We start from the raw sequence: 15,133 nt of genomic DNA on the forward strand, positions 1-15,133 counted from the left end.
TTTTGCGCTGCTATTAAAAAAGTATTTTTTTTTATCCTATTATATATTTTTGTCTTATTACTCTTATTACAAAAAAGGTAACACGTGTCGATATATCTCTTAATTGTACATGATATACTTTTTTATTCGCTAATCATGACGAATTGTATGTAAATAAGGCATCATAAAAATAAATAAAATAAACAACTAGCAAATATAGACACAATCATCGTTATTTTTTTGTGTCTATAAAAAACTAGGGAAAAAATGAAATGATGTAGTACACATATCTAACAATTGTAAGAAATAATTTATTAGATATGAATTATAAAAGGAACGAAATGAAACTTTTTAGAACCTTAATTATAACATTATAAACATATAACATTTTGACGTTTAATGACGTCAGTTTGTTACTCGGGATATTTAGTGATGAATTTTAAAAATAATGATGTCATATTTTGATATCTAATGACGCCATTCAATGTCAAAATTATTCGAATAACTTTAATATTAATAAACTGACATTGATAGAAGACAATTTGAAGCGTTTATTATACTTTTTCGCATATTTATGTACAATTCGCTAATATTTAGTTAGAAAAATATACAATATTGAAAATTTAAAGATAATATACGGTGCTCAGGCTTTGTGTTCAGGCCTATATGTATATAAGATACACACATATGTACATAAAAAATCGTGCCGTTTATTATATCTTTTTTACACAAGTCTCTTGAAGGAATGAATGGTGAACAAAAACGTCGCCGACCATATTTTGTTAGCATTTTATTCTTTCTTTATTCTTAATAGTTCTTTTATATGTTAATCTAAACTTTACAAGAAATAAGCAGTTAAGCAGTTCCGGTTTTTATTTCCATTACAATTATTCCTCTCATCGCAACAATATATATATTTAAAAAAACCTAGAATATGCAAAATAATGCTACAAGTAACCGCCATGTTGGTTTCCTCGAGCATCAAATTTTAATTTTCTCCATTTCGATATCCATATAATGCCCATGGTGATAAAATCTTTGTAAGATTTCTCTGTATCATAACGTAACAATTATAATACATTATTCTCGGGAAGCCTAAATATAAACGAGTTTATCTTTTGTTTATCCTACATTTACTACTTATATATGTAGTAAAAAAAAATATACATTATTACTTAATTGTGTCTGTAATAATTTTCGACATTATTTTAAAAATTTACAAGGTTAATTGCAAATAGCCAAAAATTTTGTACAAAACTTAAAAAAAGCATTTTATAGAAAAAATATAATTTTGAGGAAAATAATGTTTCCTGTTTTTAAAATACAGAATTGAAAAATTAAACAATTTTAAAAAACGACTAAAAGGACATAAAAGTATAAACTTCAAATTGTAAGGCGTTTTTTTTATTAATTTTTGCGATGCTTTTTTTCGTCGAGTTTCAACAGTATGAAAGTATACAAATTAAAATCGAATTTTTATATTTATTGATTTTTTAAACTTGAGATCTCATCAATATTGTAGATATAAATATTTAATGAGTATTTAAAGCATTCTTAAAGCTTTCGTTTGTCATAGTAGAAATACATGTTTATTATTTTTGTGATACTATCTTACTAATGAAACAAAGAAGTAATTACAAAAGATTAACAAGGTTATTAAAAAAATTAACTTTACTTTTTTTCTACTACTAATTAGAAAATAATAAAATAGAACAATTATTACAGAGAATTTTTGTTAAATTAAAAAAAAAATTTTATTCATAAAATTAGTATTTTAAAAATTTACAAGTGCCAATTCAAACAATATAATTCTATGTTATATATACTAATATTATTAATATATTTATTTCATTTCAATGCTTAAAATAATTATAATTTTTTTATCACTGATATATACGCCATAAAAAAGACGCTTTATTTCTTGAAAAAAAATATATATATATAAAAGATCACTGTAGTGTGTACAATGGATCATTTCTAGATTTTATTTTATTCGCTGCTTATTTTACGCGGTATCGCGATATTTTAGTACTGCGCAAGTGTCAAAGTGAAACGCTATTTTAGCTAAAATGGATTAGAGATCGGCTGATATTTGTTACAAAAGTAAATATTATCTTCTAAGTAATAGAATAATCTGTATCTTGAATGATGACGTTATGTATTATGTACATGAATCTAACTGCAGCAGCTTTGCGGCTTAGGATCCAGGCCTGAACGTTTGGTAATTAATATGCGGGTAAACTCTTCTGCTACCGTTGGATGAATTCCAACGGTGGACTTTAATTTCGAGATTGTTAAGCCACATCTACGACAAAAATACGACAAAAGTTATAGCTTCGTAATATATATACATATTTTAAAGACTCCTGCATCCTCGCCGCGGCTGTGTTAGATTGTGACGTCAGAGGTGAGAAAGTATGCGCTAAAAATTCTTAGAGATGCCATTTTTAAATAAAAATAAATAGCAAACTATCACATTATTAAATGTCATTAAATGTTGAAATGACGTCATTAAACGTCAAAATAACATGCTTGCTATCTAAAGATATTTCGATAAAACATTTAAAATGGTTTTAGTATACTTTTAAAATACTTTCGTTTCATCAAAATATCCTTTTATTTCGAAATGACATTAAAAATTTTTAGCCTATGCTTTCTCGCCTTTGACGTCACAACTCCAACACGGTCGATGAGGAGCCAAGAGACTTAAAATAAACTAGTAGAGCAAATACTTACTTAATAGCAGCAGAAAATCCTTGAATTACTTCGCCCGCGTTGGGTCCAACAAAGTGCATGCCAAGCACCCTCTCATCCTCTGTTCTGAGCGCGACGACCTTCACATAGCAACGATCGACATTCTTCTGGGGAACAAAGAATTCCGTCGGTTTGTAATACGCGTGATAGATCTCTATATTTTCCTCTCCGTGAAGCTCGATCGCTTTTTCTTCGCTCAGCCCGACGCATCCGTATTCCAAAGGACTAAACACCGTCGTTGCTACATTTGTGTAATCCATTTGCTCGGTAGAATTACCAAACAGTCTTCTTGCTAATAATTTGCCGGCGTGTATAGCAACGGGTGTCAGTTCGGGCTTTTTCTATAATAAACATTCGAAAATTAGATTACTTATTACATAATTACATTATAATTGTATTTTTTAAGGCTCCTGCATCCTTGCTGCGACTGTGTTAGATTGTGACGTCAGAAACGAGAAAGCATTCGCTAAAAATTCTTAGATGCCGTTTTTAAATAAATATAAAAGCAAACCGACGTCATTAAACGCCAAAATGACATCATCCGACGTCAAATTTATTTATATTTAATATTATTTATATTTAACTTATTTATTAAAATGTTAATTTTAATTTTGGTATAAAATGTCACAGAAAACTCACATGAAGTACGTCACCAACTGCGTAAATGTTCTTAACATTCGTTTGCTCGTTCATTGCTTCAATTTTATTAGTTTCTGGGACAAGCTTCAATCCGGCGTTCTCCGGTTTTAACTCTTCTGTAAGCGCTCGTCGGCCAATAGCAAATAGAACGGTGTCATATACGTCTTGATGAATTGTGCCCTCCTAAATAAAAGAGATCCAAATTGTATTACATGCTAATGTTGAAAGACGTATTTGTTCTTTTTTAAATATAAACCTTTACACAAAATTGCACGCACCTTGTCAACCCAATCGACAAGAAGGCGGCCGTCCTCTTGCTTCGTGATCTTTTTAGGCTTTGCCTGATAGATGAAATGCACGCCGCGATGTTCCATCTCTTCAGCAACGAGGTTTGCCATTTGCTGATCAAATCCTCGCAACACAATTGATCGGACCATTATTGTCGCATCATAGCCTAAGCCATTAAGAAAACCAGCGCACTCTAAGCCAATATCTGTTTCATTGTTAAAGAAAATATAGATTTGTGCAAAATTGTATTATAAATATTTGATAGATCTGATAATAAATAAAATTATGTGAAAATAAATTATATAAAAAATTATATAAAAATAAATAAAATTATGTAAAAATAATAAATTATATAAAAAATTATATAAAAATAAATAAAATTATGTAAAAACAATAAATTATATAAAAAAATTATATAAAAATAAATAAAATATATTATATATAAAATTTGGCTGAGAAAGGATACATCCAGCTCCAACAACAAGAGTTTTGCCTGGAGCACGTTCTAAACTAAAGATATCATCGCTAGTTATGCCGTACTCCAGAGCACCTGGAATATCGGGATATCTAGGTCTACCACCAACTGCAATTATTATGTTTCTAGCTGTAAGAATCTTCTCCTCCCCCTTTTTAGTGATTCCAACTACCGTATGCGCATCCTTGAAATGTCCGAGAGCATTGATATATTCGACATTCCTATAGTAACGTAAATTAATACTTAGCTACTAATGTAAAAGAAATTAAATGAAGGAAATAATAATATAAACATAGACAAAATAATAAGATATGAACAAAAAAATGAAAAAACTAACTTTGTTCTAAGCTCGACACGAGTGACCCAATTGACAGACTTGACATGATTTTGTACAGCAGTTCTCAAGGCTTCCCAGTCAATTTTCACAGTCTTAGGATCAGGTAGCTGCCAACCAAATGTTGCCGCCTCCTAAAAAAATTAGGCAATGTATCAGATCAGAGATTAGAGAAATCATAGTCATCTTTTGTCTTTGAACTACACATAAATGCAATAGATTTAAATGTTTACATACATGAACAGCTTCACCAAGCAATGCAGCTTGATGCATCAACTTTTTCGGTATACATCCTACATTGACACAAGTACCACCTAAGCCCCAAGTGGTACCTAAAGGAGAAGGGGTTACATAATCCAAAACTCCCACTTTTGCATTTAATCCCACTGCTTCCTTAGCTGCTGCTAAGCCACCCGATCCTCCACCAATGACCAAGAGATCAAACATATAGCTCTGATTCGCTAAAACAAAATGATAATTTTATATTACTATTATGTACATATACAAGAAAAATATTTTTAAAAAAGCAAGTTCTTGAAAAATATCAAATGTCATCATAAAAACTGAACAAAAAACATTTCTTAAAAAATATTAGGAACTTTCCAGTAAGTAAACATAAATAGATATAACGTGATACAATTGGTTATTGAATAGGGAATTTTTAAAGTCTCGGAGATTGTTCAATTTTGTCATCAACCACGTGACACTATCTTGCTGAAAAACTGATAACAATTATTTTAATTATATATTAAAATTAATATTTATTTTACAATAGAAGCTTTCTAGCAAGAAATACACATAATTATAGTCCCAGATAGCAAACTTTCATCATATTAACATCAAAATGACATTATTAAACATCAAAATGATGTTATTAGATACCAAAATGACATTTGACATCAAAATGTCGTCATTTGATATCAAAATGACATTATTAGATACCAAAATAATGTTATTAGTCGCCAAAGTAATGTTATTAGATGTCAAATGACGTCAGTTTGCTGCTGGGAGTGTCATATGATTGACTGTCAAATAGAACAATTTGTGCGGTACTTCAAAAAATTCTTTATTTGACAGCCAATTGTACCATAATTATGCTTATCTATGTTTTTCTGTTGAAAAGCTTCCATTGCAAAATGATTTCTGTCAAAGAAAGCTATCCAGCAAGAAATAGTCCCAGGTAGCAAGCTTTTGTCATTTTGACATCAAATGACACAATTTGACGTCAAAATGATGTCAAGATGTCAAAATAACGTCAGTTTGTTACTTGGGATGTCACGTGATTAATAAAATAGAACATTTTCGAGACTTAAAAAAATTCTCTATTCGATAGCAAATTACATCATATCGTGTCAATCTGTTTTTTTGTTTGATAATTCCCATCACAAAATGTTTTCACGCATTTCTTTGAAAAACTTATTCGTCAAAAGTCTATAAATGTCAAAATCCTTAAGTCCTTCGAATCACGCGCGAAAACACTCGACCGACCCAACTTCTTACACATCTACAATGGCGTTAAAATTATCGCGATTAAAAGCCCTAATCATGCATGTAAATCCACACTCACTGCACATGCAGGCCATCGCGCTTCTGCCGTAAACGAAGCCGTCATATCTGACAAGAGACTGATAGTTATTGCACGGTAACCCGAGCAACTTGGCCCGCGCGTTCCGAAGCGGGACGAGCCGCGTGAACATCGTCAGTAACGCCATGATAATCGGTGACATGACGATTTGGCCGCACGGTTGCGCCAAGTGACGTCAGTCATGTCGCGAATCAGCCTATCGCCATTCACATCGCGATAAAGCCCTCCTCGATCGGGCGCACAGTTTTCGCGGAGTGATTCGAGATTCGAGGCGCAGAAGAGGCGATGAGGTCGATTCTGATCACCGGATGCAACCGGGGTCTGGGTTTGGGTCTGGTGAAGCATCTAGTCGAAGGATCACCGAAACCGCCCGAGCATATTTTCGCGACCTGTCGCGACGCGAGCAAGGCGACGGTAAAAATTGATAAAAAATCGATGGCGTCAATTTTCGTTTCAATTAGCACAATTTTATACAATTTTTTCGGAATTTTTTGAGATAGGAGATAGGTTACTACTCACCAATCGGCGCCATCGCGATTCTCTTTGCTCCTTGCGCGAATGAACGTATTTCGCTCACGTGGTCCGTCTTTTTCGATCGATAAAAACTGTTCAAACGTTTTATACGTTCTCGTGCTATGTAATTTTGAATATATTTTTTTCTTCGGAATTCAACTCTAACAACAGTTCAAGTGGTACTGACACCGAGACACGTCTACTCTACTACTTGAAGTTGTCGTCAGAGTCCTCGTCAACGCCATCTATTTTATGTCCGCGGCTTCTAATTTCCCTCTCCCCAGGTCTCCTCTATATTCTCGAAAACTTGTCGCAATTTTGCAAGATTGGGTAATAACTATAATTAATTAATTAATAAAAGTTGATAACTTTTAACTTAGCTTAGTTAATTTTAAATGTATTAATTTTGAACTTCAATTAGTTATTTTTATTTACTTTTTTTCTAACAATAAATAAACTAAATTTTTAAATCTTTGCATGAATATACTATATTTTATTGTTTTTTATAAGTTATAACAGTATTATTTTTAAATTAAAGCATTATTAATTTTTATATTCATTTGTCATCAATTGTAATTACTAGAAAATATAATTTCTAAAAATCAAAATTTCTTGTTATTATAATAATTTTAAAAGAATTAACAAACACAATTCTAATTTAATATAAATAATATTTAATATTATTAAAAATTGACTTTTGATTTGACTTTAGTTAATTTAACTTTAACTGATTGTGAATTAATTTTTTGTTCATGCAACTTTTAACTTAACTAAATTAATTTTAAGCAACTAACTTTAGTTAATTTAATATCTTAACTTTGAGTGATCCGAATTAATTTTTTATTCATGCAACTTTTAACTTAACTAAATTTATTTTATAATCAACTGTATATAATTTTAACTTAACTTGGTTTAAAAAAATCATTAATATATAACTTGCGCAACCCTGCAATTTTGTAATACGAATCAACGATGAATCTGTGATGACGAGCAATTATTGCGTTCGATACACACACACACACACACACACACACACACACATATATATATATATATATATACAGTGTCCCTTTTTAATCGATTACCCCTTGTAACTTTGCAGGGAACAGTCGTAGAGAAAAATGTTTCAGGTAAAAGTTGTATGGCTCCAAGGGGGACATAAGCTGGTGATCTTGGCCTTGACCTTGCAATCAAACATGCCTAAAACATTTTTCTCTACAATTGCTTTCTGCAAAGTTACAAGAGGTGATCGATTAGAATGGGGCACCCTGTACATCGGTAGTATATAAATCGTTACTTTATTTGATCGGATTGCCAAGATTCTTTACCTCATCACACGTGCGATTTTATACAGATTCGAAATAATGCGAGATATTTTTCACAATTACGCAATAACTGTGTTTAAAAAAAGAGGAAAAAAATAAAAGAGAAAAATTTTTGTATAGGAATTACGTGCACTCGCCGATAAGTCATCGAATATACATATTATCGAGATAGGTAAGTCGTTATATAATTCGTTATATTGTTTATTCGTTTCGTTTGGTTACGCTAATTTAAATTTCGCTACGCGGAAGAATATTATACCGTTATTATCTTTATTATCATGATAACATTTTTATTGCGTTAGAGTGAGATTGCAACTAAATCTGATGAAAGCATATGCATATAAAATATTTTTAAAAATTAAAATATATATATGTATAAATAATTTTATATACGCAGGATGATTTATTTTAATTTTAACAAGCAGACAAAATTAATTGATTTGAAAATTACGAAGTTTTAGTAAAAACCGTATTAGACAAAAGTTGTAGGATTTTTTATGCTAAAAATTACGAGGATCGATTTATTACAAAAATTTGATAGTTCTACTTAACAAAATATGTAAGTAACTATCAAACGACCTTGAAAAGTGCCCTTCAGAGAAGAATCAGCAACGCCATTTTCTGTTCCCTTTATTTTGTTGTACAATCAAAAATAAAAGTTTTTGGAGGTGATTGATTAAAATAAGACATCCTATATATGTAGATTGCATCAATAAAAATCGATATTGTACAAGTGTTGATTAGACGACCTTATAAAAGCATTATTAATGTATATGTCGTACTTGTGCAGGAAATCTCAATTATTAAAAAATTGCTGAAGATCTTACTCAATGTGGGAGTAACATTCCTCTGTCGAGTTTCCACTTTATTCTCTACATCATCCTTCACTTTATCCTGCACTAATTGTACTTGATTATCTGTCTTCCTCGATTTCTCGATCGCTCGAATCAAAATCTACAGTTTGCGATTTTTTGCGACATATCGAAAACCACGTATTCGACTTATTTGCTTTATTATGCGCCTTATTCATATTGTAAGAAAAAAAACACGATTTTGTCGGAGATTTATATTTATATTGATCGATACGTATACTGTCTGTTATATCATTTGGCGCTAGTTTTCTACATGAGACAGATCAATCTTTTCTTGCGCGTGATAAGAAAATTAATAATTATTGTTTATCAGTGCATGACGCGACGACTGTTTCTTTTACAAGGCGACAATGATAATTGCATATAACTTATCGGAAAATTAAATTCGCGGCAAAAAATATCTCTTACATATTTTACGGATCAAATATAAAATTATATTCAATAATAATAAAATACATAAATATAAAAAAAAACATGTGCATTTATTTCTCTTTAAATCTCCAATGTTTTTTAGTTACTGCGGCCTAATTATGTAAAATATTACACATAAAACGTGACTAGGTTTATTAACATAGTTCAACATAACAAAAATAAGATTATAATTATTTTCCATAGCTTCTTTTTAACGCTGTATACAATTGCAGTTTCTAAAATGCTTTATTACGTCATAATTTTGAGAAATTTGCAATTAAAGTTGCAAAAATTGGCCTTTTAAAAATATTTTGTCATATTATAGCTAGGTATGTAATGTTTTGAAGTTTTATATTGTAATCACAATTAAATATCGTTGTTAGAACTTTTAGCTCTCAATAAAAATTTGTGTTAATTATGATCAATAAAATATTCATTGCAAAGTATACAATCTGTTATTGAATCTGTATCTGAATTACATCATTGAGGATTTATTAAAGTTTTCAATTAATGTTTATACTATTTTTTTCAAACATAAGATTTTTAAAATTGAATACGATGTTAAAATTAACAATTTTAAATTAAATTAAAACTAAATGTAATATATATATATCGAAATTAAAAATTTTATAACATACTTATAATTACACTATAACTTTTCCAACATACATATATCATAACTATAATATGATCAAATACATAAAAATTTTATTTCAAAAATTTACGTAAACAGTAAAAATTCCTGGAAAAAAAATTATTTCGTCAATATTTTTTTTCTTCTTTCAATTTAATTGTTAAATATTTTATTTTATTAAGAAAGATACTTGCGAAAGAATTGTCTAGTCGTGGCAAAATAAAAACTTTTATTCTATATTTTATAATAAACAATTTTTTGTAACCATACTCCTTTTTCTTTCAGATTTGACGAACACAAATGACTACAAAAGAATCGTAGATACGGTCAGCGAAAAAGTAAATGGCGCTGGTCTCAACCTTCTCTTCAATAATGCTGGTGTTTCCAGCAAATTCACGCGCCTTGGTCTTGTGAAGGAGCAGCAAATTATAGACGCTTTTCTAATAAATACCATGGCACCTATTATGCTCACAAAAGTATGTTTATGAAACGCTTTATATTCATTATTGAATTAAAATGCTCAGTATAAATGACCTTGAAAAACGTTCATTAGAAGTCAGTAGTATCATTTTCTGTTCCCCTTCAAATGAAACAACTTTTGTTTGAAACATTTTGTTGTACAATCAAAAATGGAAAGTTTTTGGAAGTGATCGATTAAAATAGGATACTCTGTATGTGTATGTAATATAATATTCGTGTAATAATTGATTCAAGGCTTTTCTACCACTATTGAAAACGGCTACAAAACATGCCAAGGACAAAGCTGAATTAAGCGTAAGAAAAGCAGCTGTCATCAATATGACTTCTATTTTAGGCAGCATTGCTGAAAATAATGACGGCGGTTTTTATCCCTATAGATGTAGTAAGGTAAAACACTTTAAGACTTAAAATATATCCATATTATATATGGATGTCCCTCTTCGAGTCAAATAACTTTTGTTTAAAACATTTTTTGCTATGTGTATTTTCAGAAATAATAGCTTGTAATACTTAAAATGCTCCATCCTGTATATGTATGTCATTAAATTTTAAAAATTTTGGAACTTTTGTTAAAGCTAGAAATTCATTATTTAAATTCTTTTGAACTCGAAAAAGTTAAACTATTGTCAAAATTGATATTGGTATTTCGTATCAAACACACCCACTTACAGCACAAATCTTGGAAAACAAATGTACCTTATCTAATCTCGTATATACAGGCGGCGCTTAATGCGGCGACCAAATCGATGAGCATCGATCTGAAAACAGATGGAATTTTAGTGGCATGTTTGCACCCTGGATGGGTACGCACCGACCTAGGTGGCAACAATGCTCCGATGGACGTCGACACCAGCGTCAATAATATTCTAAACACCTTGAATTCATTGACAAAAGAGCATACCGGTTGTTTCGTTCAGTATGATGGTAAAATACTACCCTGGTAATAATGTGGTAATGAAATAAATTACTTAGGCAAATAAAATATTTTTTATACATAATACATGTTTTTATAATGTGTTGTATTAAAGAGATTTAAATAATTTAAATAATAAAAATATACACATTAAATATACATTGCAAAGGCTTGTTAAACGAATAAGAACTTATCTCAAAATGTGACCAAGACAATTTTAGATTAAATGATTTTAGGCAAAATACTTTCATAAACTAAATGTTTTTCTTTACAATATCTAAAGAACAAATGTATCACAACTTTTCCATAAGCAATGTATGGTACGCACTGATCAAAAAGTCATTTAACTATTTTATTTGTATGAGTTCAAGCTTATTTTGTACATGTCACGGTGCTATAACACAAAGGAATGCAAATTCTTTTATATCAATAGAAAAAAATGATTTGGTATATATACAATGACTTTTCACAACTTTTCAAAAATAAGTGTTTAGACATAAAATGTATATGTACTTATGTGTTTTGACATCAGCAGTTAACTTGCAGTAAAAAATAATTTTAACATTTGAGTATTTTGCAAAAATATTCTGATACAGCAATACATTATTATTTTTATAGCCAGAAAAATAAAAATTTAAGAAAAAAAAACAAACCAAAAATATACAATATTTTAACATGGCTACAGAATAGCTTGCAAATGTACAATGTGCTATTAATTTTTATTTTTCCTGACTTTCAAAACTGTTTTCATAGTCTTGCTGTTTTGGAAAAACCCGGATTTTTAATAAACGATTGAGCATTTGCCAGTTTTTATCTCTCCAATTAATGAATCATTATTTATAACTCCTAAGTTCAATGGAAAAAAATTATAATAAATCCATACATAAAAAAATAAATTTCATTATACATAATTCAGTTCCATAAGAGTAATACTACTCAGTTTCATATATATATATATAATTATATATAATGCATATAATTGTATGTTATATATATAATTATATACATATTATATATGTATATGTATATATAAGATATTTCTCACACTAAATTTGGATGATGCTTCTCTTGCAATTCATCCGTGTCAAGAGATATAAATTAACACAAAATTGTCAAGTGCAAAATCCCAAAAGAGATAATGATTCCTAAATAATGTGTTAAATCATATGTGACAGCGACAATGATGTTGATTGTGAATTAAACATTCAGTCAGTCTTTAATCTCTTAGGTGCAGATTCGCTATTTTGTGAATTGGAGTCCTCTGAAAAACCCAAATGTGCAGAAAAATCTGTCAATCCTTGAGAATCACTAACAGTGGAAAAACCTAGAAATGTGGAAATAGATTATTGTTTTATTAATTGGCAATAATATTGGTTTTAAATTATCATTAAAATCAAACTCACATGTATTGGAATCTTCTGTAAGTCCAAAATTGGAATTTGATGAATCTATTCCTCCTTTTCTTGGTAAACCATTCTCCTTATCAGAAACTGTTTTACCTTTTTTCTTCTGCAAAAGAAAATTCTATGTAAATATTTGTTTTTATTATAATTTTATTATCAACCCAAATTCGTTTATGTACCTGATCAAGAGTCGAAATCGGAACCCATTTGTATATTTTCATAGTTGTTTCTCCTATAGTAACCCATTTTTTTTCCCTGCAAAGTGCATTCAGGATTCTAAATAGATGTTTATTTTTATATAAGTCATAGTAACAGAAGAAAAGCATTAATATTTTTCACAATAATATATTATTATTCTTTTATAACAACATAATTTAGCCACCCAATCAAATGTGGATGAAGAAACATATATACAGATATATGTCAAAAGTATATAAAATAAACTAGCATTATATGCATACAAAGCTCTGTTATAGAACAATAAAATTTTTTAGATTAGATAGATTAAATTGCCGCTTTCTCTCTCTTATCCAAGAAAACTAACGTCATTAGACATAATGATGTCACTTGGACATTTAATAACATATTTAGATGTTAAAATGACATTACCTTAACATCTAATAATATATTTAGATGTTTAATGACCCCAGGTAACAAGCATACGTCATTTGACGTCATTAAACGTTACAGTGACATCTAATGATGTCGTTTGCTACTTGCGACATATTTAGATATAAAAATGACATCACTTTGACGTCTAATGACATTATTTGATGTCAAAATGATGTATTTGGATATTGAAATGTAACAGTATATTTACTGTAATCTTTTACTTACAAATAAGTACTTCGACTTTAAACACTAATAACCATTCTAATATCTTTCAATCCCATTTTTCATTCTGTTCAATAAATAAAAACTGTTTTCTTCATACATCATCATCCGAATGTAACAACCCAAGTAGTAAATTGACGTCATTAAACGTCAAATTGATGTTATTTTGACGTCTAATGATGTCATTCGAAGTCAAAATAACGTGCTTGCTACCTGTCTAATGCAAAAATTGACGTCAAACGCAAAAGTTGACATTTCATTATGCGTACGTCATTTTGACGTCAAATGACATTAGACGTGAAAATGACATGTGCTTGCTACCTGTCAAATGCAAAAATTGACATTTCTCTCTCTCTCTCTCTTTCTCTGAAGCTATTCCAAGAAACTTACCAATGACGAACTTTATCAACTACTTGCATTACACGTTTAATGTCATCCTTAGCACGACTACGGGTCTCTGCGCGCACTGACCGCGACATCATATTATTGTTTCTCGTGCGATTAAATAATCACCGGTAATTGATTTTGCACCAGTCCCTACACGAAAAACACCCGGACATCCGTGATGGAAGACGAGCAATGATGCGAACAGGTTAGAAAAGCGACAGAAGAGGCTGCGGTACGAATATATACCGATCGTTCTCTCGTCGCTCGTCGCTCTATTCCATCACGCTTGATTTAAGCTTCCCATACGTGTAAATTGAACGCACTCGTGCACTTTCTTGCAAATGCCGCTCGAGATTCGCGAAATATAATAATGTACACCGGGCTATGACGTCATAATCGACATGTCACAGAAACCAAATTCTTCGGCACTATTTGATGTTATATACGCATCACGTGACATACCGCCATATCTTTATTTAGATAAGGCGCGAAATTAAAAAATGGAAATATCAAATTGAAAATATTAATATTTTGAAACCAAATATATATTAAAAATGAAAGAATATATATTTTAGAGGTTTATTTACAATATTACATTATATTTTTTATGAAATATAGTATATACAATGATAAAAATAAAACATTCATTAATTATATTTAGATTAAAACAAATATAAAATTATGTATATCTCATTTGAATAAGCAAACTATGAACATCATAACAAGTAATAAACGTATAGCTGGTAATAAAGAAATAAAAATATAAACAGTGACAGTCAGATGTAACATATATCTTTTCTTAATTGTCATGATGTGCAATGCTTGCTTATTTAAACAATTACCTATCGAAAAAAATAAAGCATAACTATGCCCAGCGAGAAATGATAGATAAATCGACGTCGCCCAAGCAGAACAAAAAGTCACAATATCAAAATGACATAATGATAAATAATAGTCATTTTTTGATCATGACAGAAAATAAGATTAAATTATTCTAATAAATTATTATAATAATTATATATCACATTAATTATGATTTTGAAATTTAGAGATGCTGTTTGGCCTCATTCACGATAATTTGAACTTAGATTATTTCGGATAATCATAATTGTACATATTAGGTTTTAAATATTGTGTTATGTAAATATAAAATATTTTCAACAAAAATGATTATATCGTGATAAGAATATGATTTGTAAATGAAGTGCGGCGCATGCGCGCAGTCTATAGGTTTGTCGCGTCGCCACAGATTAATCTGTGCCTACGGCATATACAGGGTGTCCCAGATCTGCCGTACCACACATTTA

General features: G+C 30.0%; 3 protein-coding genes across 6 annotated transcripts; 1 reads left to right on the plus strand and 2 right to left on the minus strand.

Moving 5' to 3' along the window:
• Positions 1-510: 510 nt before the first annotated feature.
• On the minus strand, positions 511-6,803 carry Trxr1 (Thioredoxin reductase 1). Of its 2 annotated transcripts, none has more exons than XM_029305742.2 (8): positions 6,574-6,803; positions 4,707-4,930; positions 4,473-4,603; positions 4,127-4,356; positions 3,651-3,865; positions 3,373-3,555; positions 2,716-3,074; positions 511-2,284 (listed from the first exon to the last, which is right to left on the minus strand). In XM_029305742.2, the coding sequence occupies exons 1-8, from the start codon at positions 6,584-6,586 to the stop codon at positions 2,155-2,157; spliced, it is 1,485 nt and encodes a 494-aa protein (XP_029161575.1). In that variant the 5' UTR covers positions 6,587-6,803; the 3' UTR covers positions 511-2,154. The 2 variants fall into 2 exon arrangements, with proteins under 2 accessions (XP_029161575.1, XP_029161574.1); XM_029305741.2 differs by lacking the exon at positions 6,574-6,803 and adding an exon at positions 6,037-6,211.
• On the plus strand, positions 6,103-11,361 carry sni (SDR family oxidoreductase sniffer). Of its 3 annotated transcripts, none has more exons than XM_029305743.2 (5): positions 6,104-6,468; positions 8,013-8,064; positions 10,095-10,285; positions 10,524-10,676; positions 11,009-11,361. In XM_029305743.2, the coding sequence occupies exons 1-5, from the start codon at positions 6,340-6,342 to the stop codon at positions 11,231-11,233; spliced, it is 750 nt and encodes a 249-aa protein (XP_029161576.1). In that variant the 5' UTR covers positions 6,104-6,339; the 3' UTR covers positions 11,234-11,361. The 3 variants fall into 3 exon arrangements, with proteins under 3 accessions (XP_029161578.1, XP_029161576.1, XP_029161577.1); XM_029305744.2 differs by lacking the exon at positions 6,104-6,468 and adding an exon at positions 6,475-6,897; XM_029305745.2 differs by lacking the exon at positions 8,013-8,064 and having other exon boundaries at positions 6,103-6,468.
• On the minus strand, positions 11,258-14,268 carry BCL7-like (chromatin remodeling complex subunit BCL7B-like protein). The gene is made up of 4 exons (XM_029305746.2): positions 13,830-14,268; positions 12,785-12,860; positions 12,606-12,711; positions 11,258-12,526 (listed from the first exon to the last, which is right to left on the minus strand). Exons 1-4 carry the CDS (start codon positions 13,919-13,921, stop codon positions 12,408-12,410), a joined length of 393 nt encoding a protein of 130 aa, XP_029161579.1. The 5' UTR covers positions 13,922-14,268; the 3' UTR covers positions 11,258-12,407.
• Positions 14,269-15,133: the final 865 nt, after the last annotated feature.

This window comes from Nylanderia fulva, unplaced genomic scaffold (assembly GCF_048542155.1).
Source record: "Nylanderia fulva isolate GAGA-0341 unplaced genomic scaffold, ASM4854215v1 Scaffold60, whole genome shotgun sequence".
In the NCBI taxonomy this organism is placed as follows: Eukaryota; Metazoa; Arthropoda; class Insecta; order Hymenoptera; family Formicidae; genus Nylanderia; species Nylanderia fulva.

What these genes read in the sequence shown, in the direction of transcription:
- Trxr1 (XM_029305741.2), bottom strand. Translation starts at nt 6,196, where the DNA reads ATGTCACCGATTATCATGGCGTTACTGACGATGTTCACGCGGCTCGTC. An exon ending in CGCGATGGCCTGCATGTGCA is followed by an intron (nt 4,931 to 6,036) that starts GTGAGTGTGGAT and finishes ATTTTGTTTTAG; the next exon opens with CGAATCAGAGCTATATGTTT. An exon ending in CGTGTCGAGCTTAGAACAAA is followed by an intron (nt 4,357 to 4,472) that starts GTTAGTTTTTTC and finishes ACGTTACTATAG; the next exon opens with GAATGTCGAATATATCAATG.
- BCL7-like (XM_029305746.2), bottom strand. Translation starts at nt 13,921, where the DNA reads ATGATGTCGCGGTCAGTGCGCGCAGAGACCCGTAGTCGTGCTAAGGAT. An exon ending in GTTGATAAAGTTCGTCATTG is followed by an intron (nt 12,861 to 13,829) that starts GTAAGTTTCTTG and finishes TGCACTTTGCAG; the next exon opens with GGAAAAAAAATGGGTTACTA. An exon ending in TACAGAAGATTCCAATACAT is followed by an intron (nt 12,527 to 12,605) that starts GTGAGTTTGATT and finishes CCACATTTCTAG; the next exon opens with GTTTTTCCACTGTTAGTGAT.
- sni (XM_029305743.2), top strand. Translation starts at nt 6,340, where the DNA reads ATGAGGTCGATTCTGATCACCGGATGCAACCGGGGTCTGGGTTTGGGT. An exon ending in GCGACGCGAGCAAGGCGACG is followed by an intron (nt 6,469 to 8,012) that starts GTAAAAATTGAT and finishes ATTTTTGTATAG; the next exon opens with GAATTACGTGCACTCGCCGA. An exon ending in CACCTATTATGCTCACAAAA is followed by an intron (nt 10,286 to 10,523) that starts GTATGTTTATGA and finishes AATTGATTCAAG; the next exon opens with GCTTTTCTACCACTATTGAA.